Below are 12,154 nucleotides of genomic sequence, written 5' to 3' on the forward strand. Positions count from 1 at the left end.
TTGAACCTTGATCCTCAGTTGTCAGCCTCCTGAGAAGCTAAGATTATAGTCATGAGCCAAAAGCACCTGGTTCCATTCTGCATTTAGAAATTCCATTTAAAATGTTTAAATACTCTGCATAAATGCATAAACACTGTGCAGTGCTGGTGGCTCGTGCCTGGGATCCTAGCTACTAAGGAGGCTGTGATGTGAGGATTGCAGTTTAAGCCCAGCCTAAGCAGAAAGTCTGGAAGACTCTTATCTGCCAAGGAATCACCAAAAAGTCAGAAGTAGAGTTGTGGCTTAAGTGGCAGAATGCTGGTTTTGAGTATAAAAAAACTCAGGAATATTACCCAGGCCCTAAATTCAAGCCCCAAGATTGGTATAAAGACACCCCCCACCCATACACAATAAATTAAGCAATACACGCCCTATTATACTGTTTATTATAATAGTTACATAATATTATTATAGACGAGGCTCGTGGGGGTGATGAGCCTATCTGAAACCAAGACTGTAGATAAAATTAAAGCTTGACGAAATAAATCTCAGCTCTAATGAAGGTACTTGTCAGAAAGAAAAATCCCAGAGATAAGACGAGAGCTGATCCTTACAAGAAGGAAAAGCTCTGGGCATATTTTCCTGATTTTTAATTGAATTTTGACAGCACAGGCCCCACCAAGCAGGTCAGCCAAGCTTATATAGAAAATCTGCTGTCAAATGTACTATTGATTTAATTCAAGTCTTACTTGCTTAAAAACAAATAAAAGAAAATCAGAGGATCAGGCTCAGAGTGGGTAAAAAAGAAAGCTCTGGAGGATCCTAGAAAGGAGAACTAGAGCGGACCATCCAAACACTACATAAAACTCTGTCAAGGCCAACTCAGAGCATCCTAAAGAAGGCTAGAAGAACTTGGGAGAAATTTTCTGCTGTTATGCATTGCAAGAAGCAAGGGTGGAGAGTGGGGGGCGGAAGGGGAGGGTTGAGTTAGAAGATTAAACCAGTCATGGTAACTGATTTCCTTAAAGGAAAATTGGTAACTTAGAATAGAGTCTCTAAAATGTATGATACCAAGTTCCAGACAACATTTAAAACCACTCAAAAGAAAAAGCAATCAACACACAGAGAGAGACAGACAGACAGACAGAGACAGAGAGAAACAGAGAAAGAGACAAAGAGACAAAGAGACAGAGGCAGGCAGACAGACTGACAGAGAGGGAGAGAGAGGGAGAGGGAGAGGGAGAGAGAGAGAGAGAGAGAGAGAGAGAGAGAGAGAGAGAGAGAGAGAGAGAGAGAGAGAGAGAGAGAGAGAGAGAGAGAGAGAGAGACAGAGAGAGAGAGAGACAGAGAGAGAGAGAGACAGAGAGAGAGAGACAGAGAGAGAGAGACAGAGAGAGAGACAAAGAGACAGAGGCAGGCAGGCAGGCAGACAGAGAGAGAAAGGGAGAGAGAGGGAGAGAGAGACAGAGGTAGACAGAGGTAGACAGATGTAGACAGAGAGACATAGAGACAGAGCTAGACAGACAGAGAACTAGATAGAGACAGATAGAAAGCAAAGGAGGAAGAGTGAAAAGAGGGGCAGAGAGGGGGGAGGGGAGGAAGAGGGGGGAAGAAAGGAGAGAGATAGAAGCAGAGCTTGGAATCACCTTGTACGGATTTTAAAAGAGCTAGTCTGTGCTAAAAGATGTAAAGGAAATAAGGTTATAATAAATCAACAAATGGAGAATTTTAGTACAGAAAGTGTGTGTGCATATATATATATAAAATACATACATTAATATATACAGCTTCCTATCAGTTTTATATATAATATATACACATATATATACATATAAGTATATACATAATATATGTGTATATACATATATTATACATGTGTATATATGTATAGTATATATAAAACTGATAGGAAACTTATATCTGAGGTCCATAGTTTCAAGCCAGCTAAACAGAGAAGTCATGAGACTCTTATTCCAATTAACTGCCAAAAAGCCAGAAATGAAGCTGTGTTTCAAGTGGAGAATATCTGCCTTGAGGGGAAAAGCTAAGGGACAATGCTCAGGCCTTGGGTTCAAACCTCAGTACTGATATACATACGTACACGTACTGGTAAACGTAAACACACACACACACACACACACACACACACACACACACACAGACTAAACTCAAAAGATGAGAAATTCGAGTGGAAACATACTGTATGGAAAATGTAATATTATCATATGGAAGAACAAATTGCTGATCAGTGTCACCTCATCTTCAGAGCAGAAGAGACGTAGGCCCTCTCAGGACCGCTCATGCACCTATTTAGGAATGTATGGAGAGACTAGAAAGAGACATACATTGAAAATGTAACATCTCCAACTAGTTCCCAAATTGTATGAAAGACAGACTTACATATTGAAGCTCCGTGAACCTTGAGCAGGATCAGTATACAGACACTCACACCTAAAGATGAGAAGCAGCTAACTCTGTGTGCAGTCACTTTGCAAACAGCAAGTTTTCACGTCTTAAAAAACAATTCAGCATACATACACCTAAGACACATGAGTGGATGGAGAGTGGGTAAGTGCATATATGTATGCATGTGTGTATGTATATATATGTATGACTATATGTGTGTATGTATATATATACAGATGGATGTGTGGTTGCATATATATATATATGTATGGAGGGCTGGACATGTAGGGGGGTGCGTGCATATGGGCACGCATGTATAGATGGGTACATGGAATCTGTATGATGCCTCTTTAGAAGAATGCCTGTCCTTTTCCTTCACTCCAGCACATTCTGAAATCCCAGCTTCTCTTTGCCCACAGATTGGGATACTTCCCATTTCACTTCCAACAATTGTCTATGTAAAATGGCGTCACTGACCTGATGATATAGATGCTCTCTGATTTGGCACTGGCTTGGCTTCATGTTTTGTGTTTTGTTTTTGGATTGGTTTTTTTTTTCCCCCCCCAGTCCTGGGACTTGAACTCAGGGCCTGAACACTGTTCTTGGGTTTCCTCGAGGCTAGATCTCTACCAGTTGAGCCACAGCACCACTTCCGGCTTTTTCTATGTATGTGATACTGAGGAATCAAACCTGAGTTTTCATACATGCTAAGCAAGCACTCTACCACTGGGCCAAACTCCCGGTCCAAGGTTTTGTGTTTTTACTTTATGACAATGTGGAAGCCACCCCTATCCAGTGGAGAAACTGCCCTTTACATCTCAAAGTTGAATCTTCTTCCAGGCCAGCCCTATGAAGTCTGATCCTTTCCTGATATTGGGCAATGACAGCAATATTGAACGCGTCACCATCGGGAAGAAACCCAACCAGCTACTGTGCAGTGCTGAAAAGCAAGGCTGTGTGGTAGAAGCTGGAAGTCGTAAGTGCATTTTCAACCAGTGGTGGTGTGGGCTAGTTGAGAAACATTTCAGTACAAGTTGAAGAGCCTTCGTGCTGAATGACAGACAAGCAGCTCTGCAGGGCGGGGATGGGGCCAGTGCAGATGGCTGTCCACAAAGTGACATGCGAGTCAAGTCTCTCATCCCTCACACACTCGCGTGTGTGGTGTCAGGCACTCTGCTGAGTATGTTGTACTTGTGCACACTGGTATGCTCCTGGTAGGCCCTCCAGTGCTGTTAACGCCTGCTCTTTTGCTCTGATGAAGAACAGTCACTCAATAGATACCTACTGACAGCTAGTGTGCTAGACATATTTGATAAACAGACTACAGCAGTACAGAGGAGGCCATCTGGCGAGGAATCCACCCAAGTAAACAAACTGTGCATCAGACAACACGCAACAATAGGGAAGAAATGCCAAGTATATAGTTCAGTACTTCATGTTGTAAAAAGCTGGCCTTACGGTTTAAAAAGTCATCTGGAAACCTATCTGATCATCCAGTCATTTAAGAAGCAGTCGATTATTCTCTAGTACATTGGGCACTGTGCTGAGGTACAAAAATGAGCATGGTCTGTGGACACAGACCATGGCACAGCCTGGCAGAAGGCCAGGGAAAGCAGCAGCTGCTGTCTCTGATGCATGCTGGGTGAAGGCACACAAGGTATGTGTCAGAACTCAAAACCTGTTGTTCCAGGAAGCACATACTCCATGCCATATTCCTACTGCTGCCACTCCCACCTATTCAACCCGACTCTCCATCCCCGCAGGAATCCTGCTCTTCCTCCTTTCCATTTTCTATCAAGCACAGTCTCCCAGGGAGCAACTTCGCTTCACCTCAGTTTCTGTGTACACGTGGCCTAAAGAGGTTTTTTCCTTTTCTTTCCTCATCTCCCTGCTCCCCCTGCCTCTGCCAATCTCGCTCTTCACTTCTTGCTGGTACTGGGATTTGAATTCAGAGCCATGTGCTTGTTCAACCTGCTGGGCACTCTGTCATCTATGTCATACCTCCAGCCTGGCTTTTTGCTGGTTATTTTGGAGATGGAGTCTTACGATCTTCTTTGCTCAAGGCTGACTTTGTACTGCAATCCTCTAGAGCTCAGTCTCCCACAATTACAGGTATAAGCCACCAGCACAGGGTAAAAATGCTCACTTAAAACACTTTTAAGCCAGGTGCCAGTGGCTCACACCTGTAATCCCAGCTACTCAGGAGGCGGAGGTCTGAGGATCCTAGTTTGAAGCCAACCTGGGCAGGAAAAGTCTGTGAGACTTTTCAATGAACTTCCAAAAAAGTCAGAAGGGGAGGTGTGGTTTAAGTGGAAGAATGCTAGCCTTGAGCACAGAAGCTCAGGGATAGCTCCCGGGCTCTGAGTTCAAGCCCTAGGACTGGTAGGCGTGTGTGCACTCACACATGTACACACACAGACTGTTTTAAGGAATTAGCATTAGATAGTATCTCTGTGGAGACTAAATATGCACAGGCCCCTCCCATACATGCTTCTATCTACTGAGCATACCGGTCCTGTTTCCAGAGCTGCTTTGTCAACTACATTTCACAGGAATCATCTCAACTTGTGGTAGCACAGAAATTAGTAAAAAATTTAAGAGGAATTCAGGGTAGAATCTCCTACTATCAAATACAGAATATAAAAACCCCACATTAACTCCCAACTTCTCCAAAAAAGTCAAATATACAATGCTCATAATCAGAAACTTGTAGGGCTAAAAGTGTAATTTTATTTAGATGTTACTCGTACATAATCTATAGTAAGATATACAAACAGATAAAAATTGTTTGACAGTATTTTTAATACCACTTCAAATTCAATTTACAACTGCATTGATAATACTGCAAGATGACAGATGCTCTGCTTCATGAAACAAAAATGACTTGCTACTTTGGCTGATACATTCCTACTAGTCTTCATGGATCAAAATGTATCATGTGTCTCAGTTGCAAATATTACCAAACCCTCACAACCTAGTCACTTGATGCTCATTAGAAATTTATGGAAAAGAAAACATGAATTTTCTAATAGCATTCTTAGTCCAGAAAACCTGAAGCGTACCTGATTCTCATGGTTTGGGGATAATGGTGCACTCCCCGCCCTCTGCTCAGCTACGCTGTGCTGTGCAGTGCGTGTGGGCTCAGGCGCTTCCACCCTCCACCTGCCTGAGTTGATGCTGGGAGGAAAGGCTTGTCAGCCTCCAGCTAAAATACATTCAGAGCAAATCAACTGGGGATAGTTTACAACAACCTTTTAATTTATAGCTACAACGCAAAATGTAAAACCAACTGAAATGAAATATACTTGCTCTTAAAATGCTGTTCATGTATTCTTATATACGTTTTGGGGAAATGAAAGCTAAAAATTCAAACTTCGCTTTGTTCTTTTTTGTGCAATATCAAAAATCTGGATTGAAATTTTAGATGAGATCAAATGTGCTGAAAAAGATACTCTAAAAATAATCTAACTCGAATTGTAGTCATTTTTCATTCTTCTAAAAGTTATAGAACACAACAGGGCAAAGCCTTCTTTCTCCCTAATCGTAAAACCAAATTAAAAACAACTTGATGGAAACTATGGAAAGACAACTACTGATTACTAGGTTCGTTAATATTTATGAGTAAAGTGCCACTAATTTTATCATAATCAGGTATAAATAGAAGAAATCCTGACATGGCTAGTAGCTTTAATGTGTTCCCTCCATCTTGAGAAAAGAAGAGCTATACAAAGCAAAAACTTTTTTTTCCCCAAATGTGAGCTCTAGAATTGTGTAGGGCACGCCATATACAAAAATAACAACAGCAATTATAACAATGACAAAATAAGACTAAAAATGATCAAAGTCCTGAAAATAAAGTCAACACAATAGGCCTCTATATTAAACAAGAGAAGTTAAAGGGAAGAAATTTAAAAAAAGTTCCTATATAACTACTAATAGTCAAGAAAATGATAAAAGCATAGTAATGGCTAAGCCGGGCAGGCTCCAGGCTGAGAGTTCAGGCAGTGGGTACAGATGAGAAGACTAAGACAAATGGCCATCTTTTCAGTGTCAGTAATTTAGGTGTTAAAATTTAAGACCCAGGATAGGCAACCCCAAGATGACAGGAGGCCACTCAGAGACATAGAGTGCCTCATGTCCCTAGAATTCACCATCCTGCTGACATTTTCCATCACCTCACCCACAGCTCTGCTTCTGGAATGGTGCCTGGAGTCTGCAGTGCTGCAAGTGGGCAGGGACTCCTCAGGAAGTCACAGGGTATTTGTGAGGTCCCTATAGGTAACCCGTGCCTGGGGAAATTATGTATCTCAACAGGCAGCTGTCCTTCATCTAGAACCTCTGGGCAGTATGCCTTAGGCCCTGCTGTCTCAGCCAGGTCTGCTGCATCACCATGTAGGACAAGAAGCAGGATGGGCAGAGGCGAAAGCAGGGTGGTTCTGCGGCATTTTGTGAGGTACTTTTTAAGAGAGAATGTGCCAACAAGAACATGACAGAAGAAATCCATGTGCTTCTAGAACGTGGAGAAGGCCCCACTTACAGGGCTCACTCCTAATCTGGCCATAGCACCGTGAAAAGTGACTGGCTGTCAGTGTCCTTCACGCAAACCTGAGCTTTTAAGGTTCAGAGCAAGCAGAGAGTCTGACAATGTTCTTTCTCTCTGCTCTTTCTGTTGTGCACTGAGGAGCCAAGAACTCTGGCAGCCTCACCTAGGACCCGAGACCCAGGAAATAAAGCAGCCGGGTCCGCTGCACTGGGAGCTGGTGGGGTGCACACATTGTAGCTCAGCTGGGCACTGCAACTCCTGGGATGGTCTGTGTCCATCCTGGCTAGCCAGTGCCCAAGCCATCAGGGTTGGCCAATACTGTGCCATCCCAGTGGCCTGTAAAGGGGAGAAGAGCTTGTTCTCATGTGGACTGCTACTGAGCTGCTGCAACCTCCTACCAAACATGTCCATTGGCCACTGACCAAGTGAACGCCCTCAGGGGACCTTTCCTGTAAAGGGCCCTTTCTAAATTCATATTTGACAAGCATGTGCAAAGGCAATGAAACTATTCAACAGAGTACACACGTCCACGCAGAGGTAACCAAGCCAAGACACTGCATGTCAGAAACATTTGATTCCCCTGATTTGTTAGACCTTTCCCTGTAGAACCAGATTCTTCTCAAATCCATTGTAAAAAAAGAAAATAAACCAATGGTAAAACAATGATCACGTACTGGTCAAAAGACATTACTACGATACACGGTCATTTATCTTGCAAAGGACCTGACATCAGGCAGCTTCATAAGCACATAGCAAGCCCATAGGATCAGTGATCAGTAGGAGTAAAGAAAGTACTCCCGTGGCCAAGAGGGAGACAGGGTGCTGTCTTCAGAACAATGCGATAGGTACAGCGTATTTCCATGTGCAGCATGATGTGCTATAGTTAGTGGCACTTACATATCACACAGTAAATACTAAAAAACCCAGAAGTCGTGGATGTGCAGAAGCAATATCACACTGTTAATACAAAAGGGGCTAAGCTACAGGAGTATAATATCACTATTTAGGTGCAGAGCCCATGTGAACCCCCAGGACATTCCCACACACCGCATCCTGGCTGCCCACATGACATCGCTCCACGCAGTTCAGTCGGACCAGTCATTCTCGTCGAATTCCGAGTCGTCGTCAGAGTCGCTGTACTCCACAGCGATCCGGCGGGACAGGATGGTGGCCACATCGTTCCCAACGGGCTCCCTCTTAGCCTCCTGCTCTCGTTGCTCCTGCACCTTCTTCAGCTGAATTCCTAGAGATACAACATGTGCTTGAGAATCAAATCCCTTCTCATGCTCCAAAGGAAAGACAACAACCAACAGCTCTGCTGTTTATCCTGAGGCTTTTCTGTTGAGCCAAAGGTAAAACTTTTTTTTTTTTTTGCCAGTCCTGGGGCTTGAAATCAGGGCCTGAGCACTGTCCTTGGGCTTTCTCAAGGCTAGCGCTCTACCACTTGAGCCACGGCCCCACTTCCAGCTTTTTTTTCCCAGCTTCGTGCATACTAAGCTAGCACTCTTACCACTAGGCCAAACTCCTGGCCTTATCAGATGAGTTTTATCATTTAAATTTGTTAATGTTTTCTTTTGATGTAACTTCAGATTTACAGAACAGCAATAAGACTAAGCTAGATATTACTGTATATATGATATGTTATTTTATACATCAACCATATCCAGATTCTCTGAACTACTGAAAAGTGTGTGGCATACAATGTACCTTTTCTTCTAAAATAACAATGCTGTTCAGGACCCACAGAGCCCCCATGGTCTTTGGAGAAGGTTGTATGTCCCCCACCTAATTCAAGGTGCTCAGGCAGAAGGTAGAGGTGAGGTAATGTCACAGGCAGCCCGTGAAGGACATCCCTCACTCGAGGCCGAGAGTCTGAGGCTGCAGTCAGGCACCCTCTGAGGTCACTTCCAGATGAGACAAACTGGTCAAGAGGCTGTGCTATTCTGCACCTGTCAGGGACCCTTGATGACCCAGGCTAAGGCCGTAGTAAGGGTCAATGGTGTGGGATGCAAGTTTCACTGCAGGGTTCTGGGGTGGGCTCTCCATTCCCATTCTACCCAACATGCTTTATTTCTCAATTCCAAGGTTTGGGGATCAGGATAGGCTTTTCATGAGATAAACCACTGTGCTGCCAAATAAGAGAAGCTGGAAACCATGGGCTTAGTATATCATATTAAATAAGCTCCAGACAGACCCTGCATTTATTTCAGAAAAACAAAACTACTGATAGGAACTCAAATGTCTTTCATTTATACTTGTGCTCTTAAAGTGGGATTCATTAACTGGTCAAATTTGTTATTCAGTTTCTGGTTCCAGTCAAGTAAAGCTTTCCTGAATTCTTGATTTTTCTCCCCACCTCCTTTCTCTCCCCCTTCTCCCCGCTCCCTTCTCCCTCTCTCCTCCAGGGTTTCCTCTACTTTCTTCCTTCTACTAAGCAGGTGTTTCTTTGCTTGATTCACTCATCCAAATCTGAATTCTTAATCTTTCTCATAATACTTTTCTCTGGTACCTGGAAAAAACTCCTCTATTACCTCCACCCCTCCCAAAAGCAAACAAAAAAGTCCCCCCCCACCCAAAGCGATCATATTCAGCTCCTTGAACTCCATCTTAAAAACAATGTAATGTAGACAGACATCATCTGAATGCTACAGTATAGTGAGCAATCTGAAGAAACCTTTTCCTAATAAAGCCTGTGGTGTCCACTTACCCATCCGGATAGCAGCAAGAAGGTCACTTCGAGCATCACTTATGGGCGGCTGTGCAGGCTCTGGACGCTTTCCCTCAGCCACAGGGGGCCCATGCATTGGAGAGGATGAAAGAGAAGAGCCTGGGCCAGGAGGGCCTGGCGGTGGAGGCGGTGGCCCTGGAGGTGGTGGGGCCGTGGCCAAGAGCCCAGTAGAGGATGGGTGGGGGGGAGCTGAGTACGTGGAGCCAGCTGATGTGGGGAAGGGGGGCTGTGTGGGGATCTGGAGCGGACTGACGAAGGCAGTTTGTGCCGAGGGAATCATGGGTGGAGGAGGAGGGGGTGGTGGTCCTGACGGGGTGTAATATTCCATTATCTGTGCCGGGAGCATCCTAATAAACAGATGAAACACAAAAGTCACCCAAGTAACCAGCGAGGGTCATGTCCCCTAAGTTCTAATATGCCTAATAGAAATGTTCCTCCACACATGACACACACTGCCAGTGGGATGCAGGTCAGTTGTTCTCCCAGTTCTACATTATTTAACATCAAGATATAATGCAAGACTCTGTGAAGTGTTCAGAAAGTGAACAGCTTTGATTCTGTGGACCACTAGGGTAACGTAGCTGGCTGCTGAGGTCTGAACACAACAGTCTTCCTCCTTCATCCTGAGCTTCTCAGAGGTATGTGGCTCACAGTCTTGTCCCATGAGGGCTCTGAGGCCACAGAGACTAGGGAAATTCTGCATTCTCTAGCCTAGCTCCACTGAACTTCCCAGGTCCAGGGTATACCTTTAGAGTGCTACGTACTTTGCAAAGTCCCATAGCTGAGAAACTGGCACTATTCTATTTAGACAACAGGTTTCTAGGCCAACTGGATGGAGCACAGAGTCTCTCTGTGCCTGACTCAGCAGCCTCAGACTAAGTCCCACCCAAGATTTAGGCTTATCAAGGACCAATAAGGAGATACCAGGACTATGTGGTGTCACCTCTTAGGACTGTAGACATACTTTGAAGAAAGTGACACCTAATTTCTGGAGTGGAAAGTAAACACTTTCTGAGACATATATTCATTTTTAGGGGCAGATAACTTTAAGAGATCTTTTAAAGATTAGGGTGAAGTTAAAAAGTGAAAGAGCTAAAGGTATACTTATCAAAATAAAAGTAGGTGCTCAAAAAATGACAGGAGATCTTGTGAATAGGAAGACCTTTTATAGGAGATGCGAGAGTTCTACCCTCAACAGAAAAACAAGACAGCCTAAGGGCAGGACAATCCAGGAGCTCAGAGGTCAAGAAAGAAGAATGTGTAAATATAATACTATAGTCTAGATATCCTTTACAGGCATTTTCTGTGGTCCACCCAAGATATACTGACAAACTTGAGGGTTCATAAATCAGTATTTTGTCCCTTTATTAACATCCTGGCTTAAAGATATATTTAAACACCTGGGAGTTGTGTGGAAAGAGATTACATATATATGAACACTTCAAACCTGACATATATAAGAGCCAAGGTGGGTGTGGTGTTATAACCATTCATCTATTTGGGAAATGAGGCAGAAGGATTGTGAGTTTAAAGCCAGCCCAGGCAAAATCAGGAGGCCCTATCTCAAAAACAAAATGTAAACAAAAGGGCTGGTTCAAGTGGTAGACTAGTCACTCATGAGGCCCTGGCTCAACATCCACTAATGTGTCATTAGTAAATATTTATGTCCAACCATTAGATGCCAGTAAGGGGCTTTGAATTCAGGGTTTTATTACTGCTTTACTTGCTTGCTCATGGCTGGGTTACCCTTCCACTTGAGCCATGCCTTCAGCGAGGATTTCTGCTTGTTATTTTGAGTATGGGAGCCTCCTGATTTTTTTCTGCAGTTTTCTAGATCTCAGACTCCTGAGTACTTAGGATTACAGGCATGAGCCACTAGTACTAGGGCAACCATCCTTTTGTTGTTTTGAGGAAGGGTCTCATCCTGTAGTTATCCCAGGCTGGACTCTAACTTGCCATCCTCTTGCTAAGCTCCCCAAGTGTTAGGATCACAGGTGTGTGTGCCTCCATGTCTAGCATGTCCAACTGCTCTGAGCTATATTCTGACTCCTAAAATATCAATGTTAAAATTCTACCACACAGAGTAAGATTCAAACAGAAGAACAAGCGGTGACCAGGAATATCAATAATTTACCCATAATCTGTCGGAGCCATTGGTGCAGAGGCCTGGGACCCCTCTGAAGCCTGGGGAGGAGGTGGAGGGGGTGGCTGCTGAGGTCTGTTTAGAGCCATGTGCCTTGCTGAGGCAGACGGGGGCCGGTACTCATGCTCAGAGGCCTGGTTTGGAGCCCCGTGGGGTGGGGCCTCGCTGGCTGCATATGAAGGGGTCACTGGCTGCGGGTGCAGAGAGTGGTTGGGTGTGGCTGGGTAAGAGTAATCAGTAACATCTGATGCGTGGGATCTGATGTTGGAGAGAAGGGGATGGGAGAAATTTACATTAAGTTTCACAAAGTGCCCCTCATAGGCAGAAGCATCTCTATAAGCAGTAACATTGCCAA

At 44.1% G+C, this 12,154-nt stretch overlaps 1 protein-coding gene across 3 annotated transcripts in view; it reads right to left on the minus strand.

Annotated features, from left to right (window-relative positions):
• Nucleotides 1–5,103: 5,103 nt before the first annotated feature.
• Nucleotides 5,104–12,154, minus strand: part of Wasf3 (WASP family member 3) — a 130,966-nt gene continuing 123,915 nt past the window's right edge. For all 3 annotated transcript variants that reach the window (XM_090342350.1, XM_090342351.1, XM_090342349.1), the window contains exons 8-10: nucleotides 11,791–12,057; nucleotides 9,636–10,003; nucleotides 5,104–8,171 (exon numbers count right to left, since the gene is read on the minus strand). In XM_090342350.1, coding sequence (XP_090198476.1) covers nucleotides 8,014–8,171; nucleotides 9,636–10,003; nucleotides 11,791–12,057 — 793 coding nt within the window. In that variant the 3' untranslated portion in view covers nucleotides 5,104–8,013. The remainder of the gene's footprint in view (nucleotides 8,172–9,635; nucleotides 10,004–11,790; nucleotides 12,058–12,154) is intronic.

Source organism: Megascapheus bottae, chromosome 11 (genome assembly GCF_031878675.1).
Source record: "Megascapheus bottae isolate mThoBot1 chromosome 11, mThoBot2.hap1, whole genome shotgun sequence".
NCBI classification, from domain to species: Eukaryota; Metazoa; Chordata; class Mammalia; order Rodentia; family Geomyidae; genus Megascapheus; species Megascapheus bottae.